General features: G+C 38.6%; 1 protein-coding gene across 1 annotated transcript in view; it reads left to right on the forward strand.

The window, feature by feature from the left end:
• Positions 1 to 8,383: 8,383 nt before the first annotated feature.
• FAM81B (family with sequence similarity 81 member B) overlaps positions 8,384 to 23,211 on the forward strand; it is a gene marked incomplete at its 5' end in the record, with an annotated part of 48,000 nt that continues 33,172 nt past the window's right edge. The window contains 3 exons of the mRNA XM_039875116.1: positions 8,384 to 8,421; positions 8,863 to 8,962; positions 11,934 to 11,998. Coding sequence (XP_039731050.1) covers positions 8,384 to 8,421; positions 8,863 to 8,962; positions 11,934 to 11,998 — 203 coding nt within the window. The remainder of the gene's footprint in view (positions 8,422 to 8,862; positions 8,963 to 11,933; positions 11,999 to 23,211) is intronic.

A 23,211-nucleotide genomic window follows, 5' to 3' on the forward strand; every position in this document is an offset into this window, starting at 1 on the left:
AGATTTTTATCATACTTTTATATAATTGACTTAGTGTCTTAAAATTTCAAAAAATAGTCCTTCACAAGGAAGTAGAAACAGAATTCATACATTTGCCTGCATTTACATTTCACCAGCCTCTTTGGGGGTTTTGTTCTAACATATATGCACAGCCACTGGACTCAAGAACTCAGTAAACATACTTAGCCACTCAGCTCTCCATTGCCTGAAGGATAAATTCCAAACTCCCTAGTATGTCTACAAAAAGATACAAGACCCAATGAAACCTGGCCTCTACTCACCTGTGCAACCTCATCTCTGATTATCAACCTTCCCTGTTCCTGCTACTCTGCCCTACTTGCCATGGGGATGGACATTCACTGAGTGAAAATGTACTCCATCCATTCTATGGGGGGTAATTCCTACAGGGCCACATGACTCCCCACAAGTGTCACCTCTTCCAAGAAGTCTTCTTCCTTTCCTCCTTCCCTGCAGGCTGCTACACACCCTTCCTCTGGACTGTCACAGCATTTTTGCTTTCCTCTATAATTGCACTCACACTTCATCTTGAATGGCTGTGTACATATATTAATTCCTCTTTAGAATGTCAGAGAAGGCAGAGGTTTTTTCCTGTTTTGTTCATTGCTATATGGTCAGTATCTAAAAAGTACTTAGAAGGTACTCAGTAACTGTTTGAACGCTTGTCTGATGGACTGAGAATAAATGAGTGAATGAATGAATAATTAAGTGAATTCAGCAAAGAACTTGAGTATCTAAGACAAGGAGTCTGGCAAGGGGCAGAAGAAATGCCAAAAGAAAAACAGGGCAGAAAAGGTATACAGGGACTTCAAATATAAGCAGCTTGGTAAGGTAGAAGGAGCTTAGGTTCTAGTCAGACACATGACTGTATGAATTTGAGAAAATTCCTCAACCTGTATCTGTAAAATGGGATACTACACTCATTCAGTTGTTGTGAGAATTAACTAAACTATAAATATATAAATACATACACACAGTGCTTTGCACATAGTAGGCATTCAGTAAATATTTGACTTTTGCTCTATCCCCTTATGTTACAGTTTAGTCTAGTTATTTTCATAACTACGAAGAGCTGATCACAAATTTCTAGGAAAAAATGTACTGGAAAAATTATTTTACTTTAATTTTATCCTTTTAATAAAACATAAACCATGCTAGAAAGGCAAAGGGAGGATGCCCAAAGTCTTAGGTTAGACATGACCATAAGGAGATACAGGTAGCACATGCTGGAGTAATGGGCCCCAAAGAGGGATTATTCAGGGGTAAGCTTCAAAATCTCATATATTTTAATGATGGGACATAAGGCTATTCCCAGAGCAAGGAAAAACTTCTCTCTTATGGATTTCATTGCCCTTTCTATTGATGAGACAAATACATACGATATGAAATTCTGTCCTAGAGCCATTTGACTAAATGTCTGGAGGTCTAGGGCCAAAAATACATTCATTGATTTTGGGATTAGAACTTATTTATGTGCTTTCAAAAGATATTTCTGTTCACCTTGAAGCACTTATGCTTGTATTCGGCTGGATGGCTGAGGACACTGGCTCCTTGAGATCATGAGAGCAGCAAGTATAATGGTTGCCCACCAGACTGTGTCTGGCAAGCTGACATTCTCAGGGATGTCGAATTGAGGATTTTTTAGAGCAGACTGCTGGACCCACAAGGCTCACTCAGGGCCTCCCCGGCAGAGTAAGAAACTTCCCCACAGCAAAAGAGATTTTTGCAAAGAAATGAGGGAAATAGTCCTGGGACTGGAGCAACTAGAATAAATATTATTGCTGCCAGTAGCATAAACATTCTGTAAATTAGTTTTTAATGACAAGCACAAGTTTTTATTGCCTCCAAAAAAATTCATGGCTCCAATATCTGGTAGCGATACAATAAATGAGCATTTGAATTGTCATTGTCTTTGAATTATTAGCTTACCTACCTTTGTATTCTATTATCAGCCATGTGAGTTTTTGTCTGGGTTTTTTAGTTGTATTTTGTTTGTTTTGGGCTCTGTTTGCACATGTGAGTATGTGTGACAGACTGTATACAAAGATGAAGTCACTTCCCCAGAGTGCATTTTTCCTTTGGGATTTTATTTCATTGTAAATTATCAACATTACTATATTTTAATGTATAGTATTACTTAATTTAGTTAGTCAATGTATTTGGCTGATATTAACTAAAGCCAGATAAAGGACAGTGGGAATTAGAGGCAGGAAACACAGCTAAGGGAGGTGGGAATTCACCATAGCAGCTTGACTACAATTAGGTGTCTGGGGAGAAGCTGTTTTTTCAGAGGTGGGAGAGATAGAAGTGGTAACTGGAAACCAGAGAATGGAAACAAAGAGACTTGCTGACAGGTGGATGGAGGAAGAGTGGCCAGGTATAAACGCAGAGTAGGAATAACAGCAAATTGCTAGTCGGCACCTGAGGGAAGACTGCCTGGTAGGGTATGCTTTGGCCTTGGGAGAGGTGCAGATGGTAATTAGGACCTGAGGAAGTTGTTTTGAAAGGAGAAAGCTCCTCCAGCACTGCTACACTACGGGAAAATTCACATAGACACAGAATCTAAGACACGGAGAGGGATGAATGAATGGCAGGTGAGTAGACAGAGAAATGACTGTTTATAGGAATGCAGTAGCAATTTTAGGAACACCAAAGAGGCTCCTAACCAAAATTATGTTCTCTGTAGGCCTTCAGAGATATTGCCTTTAGAAATTCTTTCCTTTGAGTTGTTCAGTGTGTGGTCCTTGGGTCTCTGGATCAAAATGAGATGGTTAAAAACCCATGAGGGTGAGGCCTAAGAAATCTACAGTTTAAGAAGCTCTCAGGTAAATTTTATACACACTAATGTTTGAAATGCCTGGTCTAAGGCATTGCCCCTTGTCAGGTGTAAAGCCCATACTGACTTTATCAGATTCTTTCTTATAGACTATGGCTAAAAGCCAGACAGGAAGAGAATAGGACAGGAACTATTCAGTGGTAGAGAAAGAGGGCTTTCCTCTCTCCAGGTTTCAGTGGAGGGGCTTAAGCAGTAAGAGCCTCTGGCAGTGTCCTTAGAGCTGTCATGGGGGTAAGATGAGACTCGAATCACCATGAGTGCCCCTTACACCTTAGGGACTACCATTCTGTGCATTTTCAAGGTTTCAAGTGAAATGCTAGCTCCTTCACAATTTACGCCACATTCAATTTGTGCCACATTCAAACTCCAGAGAGAAGTCATCTATATTTCTGAATTTCCCTGTAGAACTTTATCTACATAGCTTTATGGACTGACTTCCTTTCTTTCCTTCCTTTCCTTCCTTCCTCCCTCCCTCCCTCTCTCTCCTTTCTTTCTCTCTCTTTCTCTTTCCTTCTTTCCTTCCTTCCTTTTCTCTCTCTCTCTCTTCCTTTCTTTCTTTCTTAGCAAATATTTATTGAGCACTTACCATGTGCCAGACACTGTTCTAGGAACTGGAGCAGAAGAGTGAACAAAAGAGACAAAAATATCTGTCATACAGAGCTCAAATTCTAGCACGGAAAATATTTAGTAAGAAAAGTAAATGCATATTAGATAAATGTCAAGGGAAAATACAGTAGGAAATAGTAATGAGAGAAGTGTGTGTATATAAGAGGAAACTATAGTTTTAGATAGCCAGGGAAGCCTCTTTGAGAAAGTGACATTTCAATAAAGACCAGAAGGAAGCAAGGAAGTGAGTAGAGGGAATATCCAGGGAAAGTGAATTTAAGCAGAGGCAACGGCAAGATCAAAGGTCCTGAGGCCAAGGCCTGCCAGTATGTTCAAGGAGTGCCAAAGTGACTTTTGTGGCTAGAGGAGAGTAGGCAATGGAAAGAGACATGAGATGAGGTCAGATGGCTATGGGTAGACTGCATCACATAGGCCTCTGAAAGTTTGCAGATTTTAGAAAGATTTCAGATTTTAGAAAGATTTCATCCTTTATAAGATAGAAACTATTGAAGGATTTTGAGTTGATGAGTTTCATGGTCACTATTAATTTTGACAACATCAATGGCTATTTTGTTGAGAATAATTGATGAGGGGACAAGTTTGATATAAGAAAGACTGGTTTTCAAAAGCTATTACAATAATCCAAGGGAAAACTAAAGGTAGTTTAGATAAGTGTAGCAGCAAAGAAGGTGGTAAAAAGTGACCCAGTCTGGACATATTTTGAAGGTTTGGCAAACAGAGTATGAGAAAACAAGAGGTGGGTGAAGAAGAATTCCAAGGTTTGGGACCTGAGCAACGGGAAAAATTCTCTTGCAAAGGCTGTATGGGGAACAGCTTTTGGGGGCAGGAGATTTGAGGGACCATAAACTTATAGCCATTAGATTAAATGAGATCATCAATGTAGTGAGTATAGAAGTCCAAGAACTGAGCTCTGGCACACTTCAACACTCAGAGGTAGAGTGATCAGCTGTGCTGGTTTGTCCAGGGCTGAGGTTTCCTAGGACACAGGACTTCTGAGAAAGCTCCAAGCAAACTGAGATGATTGATCACCTGCTCAGAGGTAAGGGAGATGAATGAGAAGCCCATGCAAAGTAATTGCAGAGCCATGGGAGACATGTTGCTCTAGGAGCCAAGGAAAGAATAAGTTTCAAGCAGAAGACAGCTCTCAACTCTGTCAAATGCTGCTGATGGAGCAAGGAAGACGTGGACTAAGAATGAACCACTAGATTTAGAAACAGAGAGGTCAAAGGGGACCTTGACAAGAGCAGTTTTAGTAAAAGGAAGGGACAGAATGCCTGATTTTATTTTTTTAATATTTTATTTATTTAGTTTTATTTATTTATCTATTTATTTATTTATTTATTTTTATGGTGGCATTGGTTAATGAAATCCAATAAGTTTCAGCTGTACACTTTAACAGTAAGGCATATATATGTTTACACTGTGTGTTCACCTCCCATAGTTAGATTTCTGTCACCACATATTTGACCCCCCTTACCCCACTTGCCTCCCTCTTCCCCCACCCCTTACCCTCTGGTAAGCACTAGTCTATAGTCCATGTCCATAAGTCTCTGCTTGTTTGTCCTGTTCATTTGTTGGAAAGCCCGATTTTAGTGATTCAAGACTATCTTAGTTTGCCCAGACTACTATAACAAAATACCATAGACCGTGTCACTTAAACAGCAGAAATTTATTTCTCACAATTCTGGAGACTGGAAAGTCCAAGATCAAGGTTCCAATAGATTCAGATCCTAGTGAAAGCCCTCTTCCTGGCTTATGGACAACTGTCCTCACACTCTCCTTAGTGCATGTGTGTGTGTAGGGTAGGGGGAGAGGGAAAGGAAAAGGGAAAGAGAAGGAGGAGGAGAGAGAGAACTACTGAATGTGCTTTCTCTTCTTATAAGGACATCAATCCTATCAGATTAGGACCATACTCTTAAGACCTCACTTAACCTGAATTACCTCCTAAAGATCCTATCTCTAAATACAGTCACATTGGGGGTTAGGGCTTCAACGTATGGGTTTGGAGAAGGGACACAATTTAGACCATAGCAAAGAGAGAAATTGGAAATAACAAAATATAAGCAACACTTCGATCAAAAGAAGGTTATTTGCTTTAAAGTGGTAGGGGAAAAAAAGTATGTTTGTATGGCTATGGGAATAATCCAGTAAAGAGGCTTACCTCTTTACTAGGCTTTGGGTGAGAGGGAGTAGGATCTAAGGAAAACTGGGATGGACCTGAATGAGGAGCAAAGATGGTTTATCTACTGAAATAGGAGAGAAGGCAGAATTTGTGAACACAAATACAGTTGGGTCTATAGGTGTAGTGAGTGGGCTTATCAAAATTCCCTTCTGATTACTCTATTTTCTTGGTAAATAGAAAGAAAAGGTCATCAGCTGAAAGTGAGAATGAGAGAGGAGCTGATGGCAGTTTGAAGTCAGGAAAAGGAAGAAGAGTCATCTGGGAGAATAGGAGAGTGATGGACTAAGGGAATGAAATGTAATTGCAAGGGAGCAGTAAGGACCCACTTAGTACTGAGCACCCTTTTAGAATGGAAGTCCAACACACACGCCTTAGCAGAATTTAGTATGATGCATCCCAGGAGGGAATGTGCACAATAGATGATCGGAAAACTTGGGGTCTGGTCGGATTTTCACCATATAGCCATGTGAGTCACTTATCCTCTGTGAAGCTCCTTGGATTTTTATCTGTAATATCAGGATATTCACATCTGCACTGCCTTCCTCCGAAGAATCATAAGGTGGAACATGAAAGATATTCCCTAAAATATCAAATGCTAAACACACCAAGCTTACTAGGAGACTAGAGCAGATAAAATTAGAGCAGCACACACACACACACACACACAAAAGAGGTGTGAGGCCCCATGGGGTCCCCAGGTCCAAATGAAGTCTTTCCAGAAAGGATGGCCTAAGGCTATTTGGGACAACAGGTGGGAGGTGATGTAAAAGCAAAAGAGAAAGAAAAGGGAGTTGAGGAGGACACGCTCCGCCAACAACTACTGGCTGCTGTGGCCCAGGGCTGGCCAAGGCTAGTGCAGCTGAGAACATAGCACTCTCTCAGCAGACACCCAGGGTGGGGGCTGCCACTGGCCCATATGCACTCTTTGTGTGATTTAGAAATGGGTGCCCCTTCCTCAAGAACCTTTACTTCCACTTATTGGAAAACTGTCCAGATGCACCTATTTCCTTAGAATATTTTATTGATATATGCCTAGAAAATTGTTGTAACAAATACAAAAATCTACTGTGTTATTGTGTGAATGGTGCCCCCTAGGGTTGTGTAGTATACAACACCATGCAGCAGTTCTGTCTTGGCTGATCCTCAACAATAGCCAAATCTCTTTACTGAACACCATCTTATAAAGAATCCTTTATTCCTATATTTAAAATATCAATATATAATATGTTTACATTTTTGAGATTGAATTTGAGCACTTGGTTTTTGTGACTTAGGCCTAGATTAGAAATCATTACATTACAAAATCATTAACTTAAAGGAATGATTTTACATGCACATTTGGGCAGGTGGAAATTCATGATGCATATATATCATGTGCACTGTTCTGTTAAAAATTAAGCATTTAGAGCATTAACAAGTTAGACTCATTTTAATTCAGGCCTTTTTTTGTTGTTGTTAGCTAAATCATAGGAATTAAAAACTGAATTTAAGGGAAACAAGTATCTCAAAACGTTGTTTAGCAAGGTCAAATGCAGTTTTCTTTTCTCACACAGATCCTGTTTCTCTTTCTTGGATAATTGCAACCTTGTGAAATAATCACTAATAATAGATACAGCTTATTAGATTGCCTCCCTGGCACTCTGTGGAGCACTTTAAGTGTATGTTATCCTCTCAACTAACTCATGAGGTCACTATTATTAGTTCACTTTACAGATGAGAAAACTGAGGTTTGAAGAGGTAAGGTAATTTTGCCCAAAGTAAATACCAGTAAGGTTAAGGAGTCAAGATTCTAACTCACTCTCCTGGTGTCGATAGCCACTTGTCCTCTGTCACTGGTGTGTCAGTCTCCTTTGGCACTTGATAAAATGATGGATGCTTAAGAACCATTAAATACCAGATCTCTAAGTTTTAAGGGCTTAGCTTTGCACTAGAAAACATACCATTGAAGCCAAAACTCATAGATGGTATTTATCTGTGGGATCAAAGTTTGTCATTCAGTATCCTGAACATCATGTGTCCTCAGTGCAAGGCAAACCCAGCACCGTAATTTGAAAAGCAACTCAGCCAATAATACCATTCCCGTATATGAGAGTCTAGTACTATCAGCAAAATATGCAAATTCCAATTTTAAGACTCAGGAAAATATTTCAGAGCTGAAATATCCACATATTTTTGGCTAAATAACTGAATGAAATTCTCTCTACGAAGCCAAAGTTCAATATTTCAATTTATTTAAAGCCCTGTCCCACCTCAACTCTCATTGCCGTATTCTTTGTGAAAGCCCCCCTAGTGGCCTAGAAGAGTTAGCTTCCTTAACCAGCAAGGTAGAGAAAGATTTGGGAGTACTGCACTTCATTTTCTTTGTCTACTTTGATGGAAACTGATCTTTCAGCAAACCGTGAAGGTGAAATCAGGGGAAGGGTGTGAAATATCAGTTTTTAAATGGGACAGAGAGGTGACAAACCTGTTGACTTCTGTGACAATGAACTATAAAGAAGATCCTTGAGGCCCCTAAATCCTAGGGACTTAATGATTTAAGAGTGGGGACCAACCCTACTGACATCACAGATCCCCCTGCAGTCACAGTGCTGCTGAGACAGTCAGGAAGATGTCCCAGAGAAACGAAGACTTTAGTCAGAATATGATCAAGGTTCCTTAGTACTTCGGTTTCTGAGAGAGAGAGAGAGAAAATCTCTACTCCTTTTAAAAAAAAAATCAAATCAAAAAATAAAGCCAGGAAGTCAAGCATTATGAGTTCAGCTATTTATTTGTCTCATGGATTACTCAAGATCTCTAAATTTCTCTATCTGACTTATATTTCATATTACACATAAACAAGGTAATAAATCCCAAAGCAGGCTGTTGGGTGGCTTGGGCACAATAGGGTGAGAAATCATTCCCTATTACTTTATAATGATTTGATCAAAATGAATGCATTTTAACACAGTTCTCGAGGTGTCTAATGGAAGTACCTGAGATGTTAAGTTCTTCTAGATATATAGGTGTGACTATGGCCTGGTGGAGTTGGGGTATTGAGAAGCGGAGGAAGGAAGAGGTGAGTGTAAAACAAATAGGAAGCCTCTCTTTAACTTTCACCATATGTTCAGAAACTACCTTCAATTAAAAAAAAAAAAAATTACCGCCCCTGCAAAAATTCACTTGCCATAGTTCCTGATCTGATTCAGCATTCTGGTTGCCTAGATACGTATGTAAACAAAAGTGCCTTTCCGACTGCAGAGGAACAGCCAGATGAACCTGATGGCCTCCTTCCTGGCTCAGCCAGTGACCAAGAAAAGAAAGCAAGTACTTTTAGATATTCTTATAAAAAATAGAATATGTGTTAATCTTCTTTAAAGCTTAGTATTGCTTAGAAAGTTCTAAAGAATCCAGGAAGAGTTGTTTTTCTTCTTACTGTATCCAAATTTCCCGTTGGTTTTTTTTTTTCCTGCTTTGATAAAGTGATTGATGACAGCATAAGCTGAAAAGCAAAAAGGTCTCAGTGTGTGACTACATTCCTTGGACTGACTTTTAATATGTAGGGCTAAAAATTAACAAAAAATTTATTATTTTTTATGAAGATTCAAAAGAAACTGATAAACTCAAGATACAGACGTTATGTCTAAAATGGAAAAGAATAATTGAATAGAATGCTTATTGGTGCTTGTCTCATCTTACCCATTAATGAAAAATAACATTCAAAGAAGCAGTGTTTTTAGACTTTGCTTTATAATTCTCATAAAACCTGACCAACTCATTGTGATGGAAGACCACTAGAAAGCTAGCACAATATCAAACACTGATATTTTGTATCTATTGGCTGTACCACACACTAGCTGTGTGACTTTTGGCAATTACTTAAGTTCTCTGTTTCCTCTTCAATGAAGTGAGCTAATTAAGCCTATCATACAAAGAAGTAAGGTTTGAATGAGCCACTAAAGTAAAGAAAGGGCTGAGCAGGTAGGAAGGACTCAGTCAATAACTATTATTATTATTATTATTATTATTATTATTATTACTACTACTACTACTACTACTACTACTACTACTACTACTACTACTATTATTATCTGATCTTGAACAACAAGTCCTTCTCTGCTCCTCAGATTCCTCACCTATGAAAATAATCACCTTAAATTCTTTCTGTAATAAAGAAGGATTTCAATTATTTGAGGTAACCAATGTTGTCTTTTTGGTAAAGATAATGATTCTTACCTTACGGGACTGCTGGAAAAATAAAATCACATCATATACATGAAAGTATTTTATAAGCCATTAAGTTATAAAGGACCATAACATTTTAAAGTATTATTATAAAATGTGAAAACTGACACATGTAAAGAATCCCATAATAATCGCCAAGTTGTTCGTGACTTTTTATAATATCATTCTAGCTGGGAGGAAAAGGGATAAAACAGAGCCGACTCCTATATTCAATTAGCAGAATAATAATTTGCTTTCTTAGATACACTTAAAAAACTGCATAGGAAAAAAAAAGGACATAAATATGCCACAATGTTAATGGCTTTTGCTCTAGGTAGACTTATAAGTGAAAATTTTTTCCCTGTATCTTTTATTTTTCTATATTTTTCTGAATCTTCTTCCATCATAAGGTTTAACCATTGTTACTTTAAAAGTATGTGAGTCGTACATGTGTTTTTGAGAGGATGCTATTTACGATTTTCCAAATAAGACTTAAAAATTAGTAAAATAAAGCAGATACATATCTAATTTTTTCACTCAAGAAGAAGAAGACAAAAACCCAGTAATTTCGTGTCCTTGGATATAATGTTCATTATATTCTTTCATTCCACAAGTTCCTAGAAAGGGCTACTAGGCACCAAACATATAAGACCAGAGACCAGCCAGTTGAAGAAAAACAGAGATCGACTCCTACAGGCCAAGGGTCATAGTGGAGAGGAGAGAAGGAAAGAGCTGGCATTAGCAGGTGAGGAGCCCAGGGGCCAGCACTGTTCCAGGGGAAAACTGGAGTGAAAACACGAACCAGGGCAGAAAGCCAGTCACATTTTCTAGGGAGTTAGGATGGTTTTCACAACATGGATACCTGGGCACCCAGTGGATCAGTATATTCCTTCTCTGGGGGAAAACTGGGCTTCAGAGCATCGGACCCACTGCAGACCCCCACTCAGCAGTGAGAAGAGAGGGTCTAAAGCACTATCATGGCAGCTCACGGGCTCCATCCTGAGCAGCCTTGAATCTGTTTTGTTGCCCACCGCCAAGGGGGCCAGGTCACAAGAGCCTGATTATTGCCAAGTGTTATTAGCTTAAATAATCATTGATTTATCTTTTATTTTTAAGTTTTATTGGAGGAGAAAGATTTCTAATTAAGTTCCTTAGGCCTTAAAATAAGAAGTAGTTGTTGCTTAGGCATTTGCAAAAGAAATGATTTCTGTATGTGGGTCTTAACATATTCTGCTCACCATTATAGAATAACATAAACCAAGAAAAAATATCCTAGGAACATATTTTAAGTTTTAAAATGAGGTGGAATACCACTCATTCTCTCCCTATTGAATCCAGTTCAGTGATGGGCTATTAAAATAAGGATAAAAATGTGTCCTCTTTTTAAACTTAAAAATAAAAGAACATTAGAGTTGAAAACAGTTTCAGCATATGCAAAACAGTGAGTACATTTGGTATCCTCTTTACTCCTAGAAATGCTGCAAAATTATGAACTTTCATGCAAACAGAACTTTCTTGTGGTACCATGTTGTTGAATTAATTCAGTGTTCATATGGCCAGCTATGTTTAATGCTAATAAGTTATGTACAAAACTGTGCTCTGTACTTTCTCATTGACTATAATTATCTGACATCCATCTTTCTTAGAAAACAAAATAACCTGCATAGACTTGTTTTCTAGTCTTTGGCTTTGTTTGTGAAAATTTTCTGACTCCCCTCAGAATTCAGCATATCAGAAATAATTCACTTTGTGAGGAATTATTTCATAACTCGGCCAATGGATATTTCATTTAAAAAATTATCTGTGAAAAATCTATGGCTTTGACCTTTCCAAAAAGTTTTTCCTGACTGTGATACCAAATCTATGAAATGCAACTCTCTAGTTATCTTTCCAGAACTTGGTTTTAGTTTTAGTCTCTAGTAATAAAAAAGGGATGTATGCAAAATTAACTGGCCTTATTGTAATCTGTATTATATATTTGGTAAAATTAAAACATTGATATAAGGATAAGATAGGATTTCTCTATAAAGAAGCTTATGATACATTTTAAACCCATGACCTTTGTTTTAGATGACAGTATCTCCAGCCAAAATGTCAACCAAGAATTCTACAGATCTAGTTGAATATGTTGACAAGTAAGTCTGTAAATTACAACTAATTTTAACTATTTCCTGTGTTTAATGATTCAATTAGAGATTAAAGTGCCTGAATGAAATCTTTGAGTTCATCTAAACTAGTCCTCTGCTTTGGAAAGAGACTGCATTAAACCATCTCAGAAAGATGAACCTTTCTATCCTATTCCCTTCTGATGGACAGAGCAAGCCGATTCTACTGGCATCCCCTTTAAATAACCTCCATAGGTTCCTGAAGACTTATGAATAAAGTAATACAACATAGGCAATGAATGGCATACAGCAAGATCTGATATAGTTAACCATGACTTTCAAAATCAACCAAATAACTCTGTTTATATTTCATGAAAAAAAGTCAGGAAAATTTGAAATATATTAAATTAGCCGTCAGAAAATTTTGATTCAGCTGTTTACAGTGCCTCACCTGGAGTTCATCCAGGGAAGGTTAATAGAAGAAGGACAACTCTGGAGACTTGGAAATAGAACATATTAATGATACATGCACAATGTCCAAAAGGTTCTAGAATTCCAGTTTGAAAAGGCAGGATCACAGAGGCAATGCATATTACTTTGAGTTGTTTTCTATTCCACCTGTTGAAGGAGGATTAGGTCTTATGCACCTATTAATGTTTTCAGGACACTTGGGATTTAGTCTCAGTCCTTCCACAATTTACTGTGTGACCTCAATCAGTCCCATAATATCTCTGGGCTTCAGTTCTTTCATTTGCCAAATGAAGAGGTTAGAAAAGAAGCTCTCTAGGGCCTATTTAACTTTAAAATAATTCTGATCCTAAAATATGCATCATGACCACCAAGGAAAAATCACCCAACAAAAGAAAAGTGAAGAGATAAATCTAAATACTGAATTTTCCTTTTTTAAAAGTATATTTTATAATGAATGTAAAAAATTTTAATTTACTGATTTTAGTGCAATATGTTCAGTTCACAATTTCCCTTTTCCTTATTGAACTGGACTTAATACATTCTAAATCATTCAACCAAAGAATTTCAGCCTTTCTTTTCACGCTGCCCATAACTTGTATTTGCTTATGTGAAAAATTTAGAGAAAATGGAAGCAAAAAAGGGGCAGGTTTTTTTTTTTAATTGTTTAAAAATGACATTTGGATAGATGACATTTTTTCTGAGTTAAGGGCAATGAATGTGGTATGTACAAAAATAACGATCATAAATGGATATATTAGCTCAGCTTGCCATGCAAGGAGAAAGGAACACTAATTTCCATCCAACTCTTCATATGATGCATGGAAAACAAAAACCATTCTTCTGATCTGTCAAATTCTGCTATGAATCTAAGTGGATTTCTTTAGCCCAGGCTGGTGACCTACATCCCAGGAAATGAGGGAACAAATTTCTGGAAGATGGCAACAGACTTAAAAAGAAAAAGGAAAAATTTGCCTTTTCTCAGATGCCAGAGCAACTGAAATTAAGAGAAAGGGTGAGAAATACTCTAAATTCAAAGCAAAAACATAACGAAGATTATCTGGCTCCAACATTCATTTCTACATTGATCACTCCCACATCTCTTCTCTTGCTAAGCTGTATAACTAGAACTTTCTATGTACCACCTGAGATGGTTAGTTTTTGTTTGGTCTCTCCCCACTAATCTCCCAGAACAGGCTGCAAGCTCCCTAAAGGCAGAGACTCTGAAGCCTCATGTTTTTGATACCCCACCAGCAGGCTACCACGGTATACTGAATGTGGATCGTTGACAGATTTAATGGAGGGGAATGGTGGGACTTTGATTGTTTAGGGCTCTGCTTAAAATGGTAGACTTCTGAGTAGCTGAATATCTGGAAAAGCAAAATGGCACCCAAGCATTTCAATCATCAGTGCAGATATTTTGAGTGGACTTATTGAATCCAATAAAATAAACATAAAAAACAATCAGGTGTAAAATAACTTCATCCTTCAAGTCATAGTACTCATTGAGTGGCAACTAATTTATTGATATGCAAACAGAGTACTTATACAAGTAAAAGTCATTATTGACTCATTAAACTGCCTCAATGTATGTTATATATCTCAGAGGTTCTGCCTTATATATCTATGTGGGTATATATATGTAGGTAATACTAAAAGCAAATAATAACAACTGAAAATCCAGCAACCAAAGAGGTAATGCCTATCCTATAAACAAGTTTTGGCTAGAGGTACACACATTAAAAAGATAGGCAGACAGAGTGTCTACGGGGCCTTTCTCAGCCTCAGGCAGTTGGAGCAACACTCACACATTATTAGTACTTGTTACTTGCTAGGTCATATTAATAATCCATGGGGCAGGGGAAGAAGGAATGCTTGCAATCATTTATTAGACAATTATGGTGACACTATATTAAATGCAGTAAATAACTCTGATTTCCATATGTTCATTGATTCACAATGAGCAGACATCCACTGATTTTATAAGTGTACCTAGTGTTCATTTAAGCAGAAAGCACCAAAGTCTGTTTTGCTTTTCTTCTTTTTCTTCTGCTGGTGGAAGGAGCACTTCCTGGAGGCCAGGCACCTCAGGTCTACTCTTGAATCTGCCTCTAATCAGCTATGTGACCATGAGAAAAAGAAAAAGTCTTTTCTATGGGCAATCTCTGCCTCCTCTATAAAATGGGGCTGGGTTTTAAGTGATGGGTGATGAACAGCCTGACTGCTAAGGGCTCACTGTTCAAATTAATACCCAGATTTTATTTCTAGGATGTGGATTAGAAAGATGCCTCTACATGCTATTTCTCAACTCTGCCCACAATTTCTCACAAATTTTCCCTTATGTAATAAAATGACTAAGGTTTAAAAACATACATTATTCCCCCACGTGAATTAATTTTGAATGGAAAACAAATTCTGCCCATAAATCACTGTTTTTTCCCATTGACACTCCTTAAAAAAATGAATCAAATAATTGATAAGGTCCCTTCTACCTCTAAGATCCTTTGGTCTTCAAAAATTGATTATTACCATTTATTCACTTAACAAATATTTATTGAGTATCTACTGCATTTCAGGCATTATGCTAGGCGTTTGTAGAGCCTTTGGTCAACAAAACAGAAAAAGACCCCTGCCTGCATAGAGCTTCTGTTCTATCAGGAGGAAAGGATATGCATTGTCAGACAGCCCGACAAGTGTAGGTCACAATGAGAAGTTGGCATGTGAATAAAGACCAGATGAAGGAGTTTGCCATGTGGACGACTCAAAAGAGAGAAAAGTTTTTAAGGCAGGAACATTCCTGTGGTGTGGCAGAAACAGAAAAGGGGCAAAGATGACTGGAATAAAAAGGGAAGTATAAATTTGAACAATGATGCTTAACTGGATCAGGAAAATGAGGAGTCGTCGGGGCAAGGCTATAGACAATACATATTTCAGGAATTCTCCCAGTAGTACATTTTGGGAAAATGAGAGTCTGGCTGTCAGCCAAAGAATGCTATTTAAAATTTGGATACATAAAACTATCAGTAAGTCAAATGGCCAAAATAATAAATGATTAATGATTTCTCCTTGTGATAGAATACGGCATTCAGGGTCTAGAAATTATTCATCTTCAAGGTTTTTTTCTTAGTATCATGGCAGATATTTTATTTTACCATGATGTATTGCTTTTGTTGCTACGCGATGAAGACAGATATTTCACATTACAGTACACGAGAAAGGAAGACAGAATGCTGTTGGTTGAGCTTTCTATGGGCTAAGTCATGTTAGGTTGGAGATCTTCCAGGTTTTATTTTGCAATATCATATCCATCTTTGAGGGCAACTAGCTCCCAGGTGAGAGAGCTCAAAATAGTCTGCACAGATATGAAGAAAGTGATACATGGGGCACTCTGGGTTGTTAGAATACTTTTTATTACCCGGCAGACACTCTTCTACCCTCAACAGTTCCCTGGCACCACTGACCATTTTGATTGTTACAGCCTCCAGCTCTTATTCCGTGTTAATCATCTCATTCAATCCTCAAGATAACCCTAAGAGGTGGATAGTGTCACTCTTAAAGATGAAGACACTGGGATGCAGAGGAGTGAAATATTTGCTCAAAGTCACATAATGTTCTGACAGAACCAAGATTATAACCCAGAAATTTATGTCTATGTTACTTCAAAGCCTATTTACTTAAGTACCCCTCTATCCACACTTTCTGCCAGCTATCCTTTCAATGCACACACACAGCCTGGGACATCTTCACCTCTAGCCTCTCTCCTGCAGCATGGAAGATGTGATGGAACCATGGCTTTCCGCTCGTCCATGAGTGCCCCTTTGTGAGGTACAGGCAGCCGGGACTTGTACAATCTTAGCTACACCTTGGAGGCACTGCCATCAGCCACAGTGCAGTCTTTTATTATTCTCTCTCTCCGGTGTCTTCTCACTGCCCCCCGTCTGTGATGGGCAAGACTCTGGCCATGGGCAGACATAGCTGCAGGAACTGGGCATTACACTCAGCAGCCCCAAATCAATCTGGGCAGGGGCTGCCCAGGTGAAGCTCAGTCCCTCCCACCCCAAGAGGTTCCCGGATTCTTGCCATACCCAAGAGCTTCTGCTCAAGCATGAGCATTCTACTTAGGTCAAACTGAGACCAGACTCAGTTCTCTAGAGCAGAGAGGGAGCCCCTCCCAAGGGAATCCTTAGGACTCCATGAAGACAAGTGAGCCAAGCAGAGGAAAAGTAACTGGGTGAAAATTACATAATGTTGGGAGCAAGTTATATATTTAAAAGCGGAGGAAGAAATATATCTTCTCTGAGAAAAACATAAATATAACAGAAAGAGCTACTAATTCATCTACGCAAAGCTGCTGTGATGTAGGAAAGAGTCAAAGAGGCAAGTTAAAATGTTTCCCAGCGGAGTTACTGATAATCTCCAAGCCTCAGCTTTCACCTAAATCGAGAAAAATTTCACTTATGCCACAGGGTAGTTGTGAGGATGAAATGTTGTTTATGAAAGTGATATGCTACCTATAAGCACTAAATAGGAATAAGATAGTATAATAATAAATTTCTTACATTGGTCCTGTACTAGAAGCTCCCCTCAAATAATCTACCATCTGATTTAGTTTCTAAGGCTTCCATAACACAGTACCACACAATGGGTGACTTAAAACAACATAAATGTGTTGTATCACAACTCTGGAGGTTCTAAGTCCAAAATCAAGGTGTCAGCAAAGTTGGTTCCTTCTGAGGGATCTGGGAGAGAGTCTGTTCCACGCCTCTATCCTACTTTCTGGTGACAGCTGGCCCTCCTTGGCTTATAGATGCATCACTCCAATCTCTTTATCCTCACGTGGTATTCTCCCTGTGTGTCCCTGTCTTCACATGGCCAGTTCTTATAAGGACACTAGCCATATTGGTTTAGGGGCCCACCTGACTCCTGTATAACCTCATCTTAACTACATACATCTGCAACAACCTTATTTCCAAATTAAGTCACATTCTGAGGCACTAGGGGTTAGGACTGCAATATATCTTTTTGGGGGGTGACACGGTTCAGCCCAAAACACCATCGAATAATTACTAATAACTATTCTAAGAACACATATCTATAAAACTTGTAGACATTGCAAAGCATTTCAGGTACATTATTTAAATTGATTCCCTCAGCCAGTGGGGTAGGGCAGGCAAGTGTCATTATCTCCATGGGACAACAAAGAGTTCTCTTCTGGACAACCTAAAAGAAGTTAAAGGTAATAAATGGCAGAGACAGAACTTGAACCCAGGTTTTCTAACTCCAAGTATAATGTTCTTTCCCCTAGACTCACATAAATAATACACACACTCCAAAAGTACCAGGCAATATGGGAAAATGTCTCAAGAGCACAACAAAATGCAATAGGAACACCAACGGTCATCAAAACAATTTACTGCTGCATTTATGTATGTTTTGCCTATGAGCGTAACCAGACATCCACCGAGCCCTCATTCACACGGGGACTCTGAAACACTTGCCAACCTGTCTGCCTCCACAGGGAAGGCAATCGCAACCAGTACATTTTTAATTCTGTAATTGTATTTAAAAGTTTACTAGACATGAGGAGTTGGCTTCATATAACTTTTCTCTATAAAAGATCCACAGGTCGTCTTTTTCTCCAGTCTCCTTCTGGCCATGTTACTCTTTGGAGTCCTCTCCTTTCTGGGCCCTTCTATGCAGACCCCAGTTCTGGCCTAACCCTACTGGCCTCGGTCTGCTGCTTCTGGATGCATCCACTGAAACTCAAATTGCTCCCCTCACCTCCCTAGACCATTGAGCCCAACATAAAATTTTGCAATGCAGGCTTCTTTAGCTGCTTGTATGTTACCAAAATCCATCTGCCAAGCTGGTTATAAACAAGCAATGGAGAAACTTTAAATACATATATTTTCAATTTCATCATTCTACACACAATTTTTGTGAGGCATCAAAATGTTCTGTAAAATTTCACTATATTTATATTTATTTTGCTGGACACCATATTCAGAAAATAAACGGTCATATATTAGATCTTAACAAAAATGAAAATTTTCATCAGTTACGCCTTTTCATGTTCTAGAAAAGGGTTTAAATTATCAAATTTCTGTTTCTTGAGTATTACAGGTTGCCAAAATGGTTTGCAGAATTTCCCAAGTAAATTTAGTTCTCTATTCGCAAGAACAGAACGGGCAGAGAAGTGAGAGGTTCTGTGTACCAATGCATCTGCCAGCGACAGCACAGCTGGTGTAAGTCACACCGAACTGTAGAGAAATAGAACTCAGAGTTTGTGGGAAATCTGTTCAGATTCAGTTGTCTGCTACATCATCAATGATTTATGTAAAACCCAAACATCTCTCTGAAAGAGCCCCCTAGGAATTCTTCTTCCCGGGGTTAGTAACTCCATCTGGACTAGTCTGGAATATTCAGTTATTTCTTTCACAGTTTAATTTACATATAAGTCCCACTGATATAATATACTAATAAAACTGATTTATTTTTTTCATTTGTTGTAAGCATCAGGGTGGCCACATTTTGCTACTAGTTAAAGGCCTCAGTTTTTAATTTTTTGGATGATCTGATTTGACAATGATATTTCCCTTAAAAAACAGAATTGTTTAAATGTGTATTCTTCCAGTTGTTGATTTCAAAAGGACAGCTGGAAAACAATATTCTCTTTTTTATAGTTAATGGAATAGATAAAAATATAAACTCTGTTTATCTTGCATTAATCATGTAAATAGAACTAAACAGCATCTTTAGTGCTTCATTAAGCATCATTAATAAAATACTCCAATTAATAATAAATCTTAGGTGTGAAAAGAAATTTCAAAAAGGAACACCCTCCACTTAAAAATAACTGTTAAAAATGAACTTTGAAAACTAAAGGAAAAGAAATAACTACAGTCCAGAATTTATGTGTGTCACTTAATGTCCGCATGGTTGTGGGCAAATACATCACATAGCACCAGGTGCTGACCTCCATAAAGGCTTCCTTCAAACAGCAGCAACACTGAGGCCAGCCATGACAGGCCGGACCACAGACTAACATCTCAGTGGAGTGGCTGCTGTGTTCTACTGACCCTTCTGCTGGCTTAGGTCAGCTTCCTCATCTTTCTGAATAGCCTTGGCACCAGCCAATGGCATGAGTGCTCATGGGCCCCAAGTCACCTTGAACTGCAGTGCAGCTGTATAGCGTTGGTTTCACCACTCCTTACCATATGCTGCTTGTATGTTACTTACAACCATACATGAAGTAGGGCCCGTTAGGCCTGATTAAAGATAAATTCACTGAAACATTTGGTTGGTAAGTGGAAGAACCTGTATTCTACCTTCAGTCTATCTTGCCTTCCAACTTACCAAGCTGCTTCTGAATATCTATACAACTGAGAGCTCATATTCCATATTTCATACTTCAGCACTTTATTATATATCCTGCCTTATTCACTGACTCACATGGCTGGTCTTAAATCAGTGCTGTTCAGTCTTTAGAATACATTAAAATCACATAAGTACTTCCTTAAAATACATATTCTTGCTCTCCCCTCCACACCCTAAATCAAGATTATGATTTAGTAGATCTATAGTGGAGCCAAGAAATCTGCATTTTAACAACTTCCTTAATTTTTCCACCCCCATGATATTAATTCAAGTTTATTTATGAGAAACACTGAATTAGACTAACTTCCTTGAGGGATGAAACTACTGCATATTGTGCATGGACTAGAGCAGACATTTAGTAAATTCTTACTGATATATTTCTATTTCAACTGACATTTTTATTGGTAAGTTATTAGATACAGATACAGTGATTTTGACCACACATAAAAACATTCCAACCAAAATATCTTTAATATAAGGATATTGATTAGTTAACATAAAATAAAATCTAGACTTTGGTTAATTTAGAGGCTTCACATCATCAAGAACCCAAGTGTTTTCTATTCTTCCCCACTGCCATCTTCTTTTCCTGCATGACCACAAGATGACATCAGCAGTTCCAGGCATCAAATACAGACAGGACAACATCCAGCAGAGAAGAGAACTTTGTCTTGTATGTCTCTTCTCGAAGACAAAGAAACCTTACCCATAGTCGAATTCCCTTGAGGCTCACTGGCCATAATTACTTCACATGCTCCTACTTAAACCAACTGCATCTCAATCCAGAAAAAGGGGACCACAATGATTAGCTTGCTCCCTAAAGGACATGGGTGGAGGTACAGGAAGATGAACTAAATCAGGCAGAAGGGAAGAATGGCTATTGGGAAGGTAACCTATAGTATCTACCACCCTGAGAACTCCTAAGAGAAAATCTTAATTTTGAGAGGAATGCGGCATAATTTAAAAGTGTCTATATAGGACTGAAGACTGGAGATTAAATACCCTTTTGCTGGCAAATCCAGGCTGCAGATTATATAGAGGCCAGAAAGTAGCACTAACTCAAGGCAAATAATGAGCAAATCTGTAGTCCATCACTAGGCTATGTGTCACCATCAGCAGCACCCAACTTCCTCCTCCCTCCTGCCTGTGACTCATACATCCGATCTAGGGTAGCACTGTTAGCACGCTGGGGTTTTTAGAGGAATGGATTTTACATAGATGAGGTTCCATTTGGTAATTTTCCAGAAGAACATTTTAAGCCAAACGAGTGGAAGATAGGATGTTTAATGAAACCCCTTAGCAAAGCCTCTTTTCTCAGATGTGGGGATGGTAGGAAAGAGGAATCTCACCCAGGCAGAGGGTATTTCGTGCTGCTTGATAGAGGAAACTATAAACCCTGAGGCTCTAACAACCTGTAGCTTTATGGAATTGTTTTTCCCTCCAATTTTCTAACAACGAAGCCTGAGGGAAAAGAGTCCAGCTAGAGAAATCAGTCAGTCAACAAATACTTATTTGCCACCTACTATTTGTTAGGTACTCTTCTCAATGTTGGGGTCAATGTGGAGAATGAGTTAGATAAAGCAGCTTCCCACTGGGAACTTTCATTCTAGTGGTGGAAGAACACAATAAACACAAACAAGTAAATAAGATAATTTTTGGTAATGACATGTGTGCTATGGAGAAGATGGTATGAAGCATTATGGTAGAAAGTGACTTAGCAGAAAGCTTGTCTGACAATGAGATGTTAGAGTTGAGACTTAAACAATGAGCAGGAGGCAGCCATGAAGCAATTGCAGGAAAGAACATTCCAAGCAGAAGAAATAGTGAGTGCTAAGGTTCTGAGCTAGGAACTACCTTTGTGTGTTTAAGGAACAGAAAGAGGGCCTGTGTGGTTGAATGAGAGTGAATGGAGGGAAGTCTGGAAGGAGATGAGGTTGTAAAGGAAAGCAAGGATTTTATTCTCAATGAATAAATCATTAGAGAGTGTTAAGTAGGCAAGTGCTATCACTTGCACTTTAAAATGACCCTCTATCTGCTAATCCAGTGTGGAAGATGCACTCTTTGTTAGGAGGCAAAAGGAAAGGAGACAATGGTGGCCAGGACCAAGACAAGGAAGAAAGAACTAAAGACAGAGTAGATATGGAGCCTGGGATACTTCTATCTGTCATTATGCTGCCACTCTATTATTACCTCCTAGCATGATAGGAATGTATAGGAGTTAAAATTAACATTTGATTTTGAGTCAGATGTGAGTTTAAAACTCTGAACTTGATATCTACAAGTTGTATGACTGTTCCTTTTTCTGTCTGGTAAATTTCCTCCATCTGGTCTCCCAAATCACTAGTTCACTCTTCAGCTAATTCCTCTGCCATAATTATCCCATCTTTATTTTTCTTTATTTCAACTATTTTTTTATGTTTATTATTTCTAATGGTTTACTTTTTGTTTTCTAGTTTGTTTTCATTTTATCTTCCCTTCTCTCAATGTTTTTTCACCGTTTTAACAATTTCTTAATGCCTATATTTTAGTATTTCTCTTCTGCAGGAATCTGTAATCCAGTAGATTATTTCTTTGTTGGCTAGTTTTTGTTTTGTTTTTACGCCTATAGCACCTGGTCTTCCTAGGTGGTCTCCCACCCAAGTACTAACCAGGCTTAGCTGTTTAGCTTCTGAGGTCAAACGTCAGGCTTGTTCAGGGTGGCACGGCTGTAGACTATGGACCATGTCTCCAATGGGGTGCGAACCCAGGACCTTCTGCATGTAAAGCAGATGTGCTAACCGCTACACTATGGAACCACGTTCATGTTGGCTAGTTTTTGAAAAGATTGTGCTCCTCAAATGCCTTTTCATTTTGGCTGGTTCGTTTTCCCCCTGGGGATTACAGCCAGACCTTGGTCTCCAATGGAGCATTATCAGAGGCAAGTGAGCTCAGGAGGGAGGGTGTAGATGAGCTCCAAGCACATTAAAACCATAGTCAATCACTCTTCATTCTACAAAATAACTTATCCTGTCGAAACTCTACTTTTTACTCCTCAGGAAGAAATAACCTTAGGAAAGCAGTTGCTTTCAAACCCTTGGCGCAAAGGAAAGTAGATGGGTGCAGAAGCAACTGCCCAAGGTCATTTGTTCCCCAGGTTTTTTATTATTGTTATTTCAGCTTCATATCAACACAGGTCTCCATCTCACCTGATCTTACTCTTCAGGACACAGACCAGAGTCTGACATTTCATACAAGTAGAACAGTTTGTCCCAAGGAAATAGTAGGAAGAAGCAAAAGCAGAACTACAATGGTCCCTCTTCCCCATTTTATCCTCCCTCAACCACATGCTTGTCCCAGGCCAAACTGGCCATCTGACTGAGGTCGGGGTGCCCAGGAAATGAGCTCTGAGATGGAGATTG

Source organism: Pteropus medius, unplaced genomic scaffold (genome assembly GCF_902729225.1).
Source record: "Pteropus medius unplaced genomic scaffold, Ma_sr-lr_union100, whole genome shotgun sequence".
In the NCBI taxonomy this organism is placed as follows: domain Eukaryota; kingdom Metazoa; phylum Chordata; class Mammalia; order Chiroptera; family Pteropodidae; genus Pteropus; species Pteropus medius.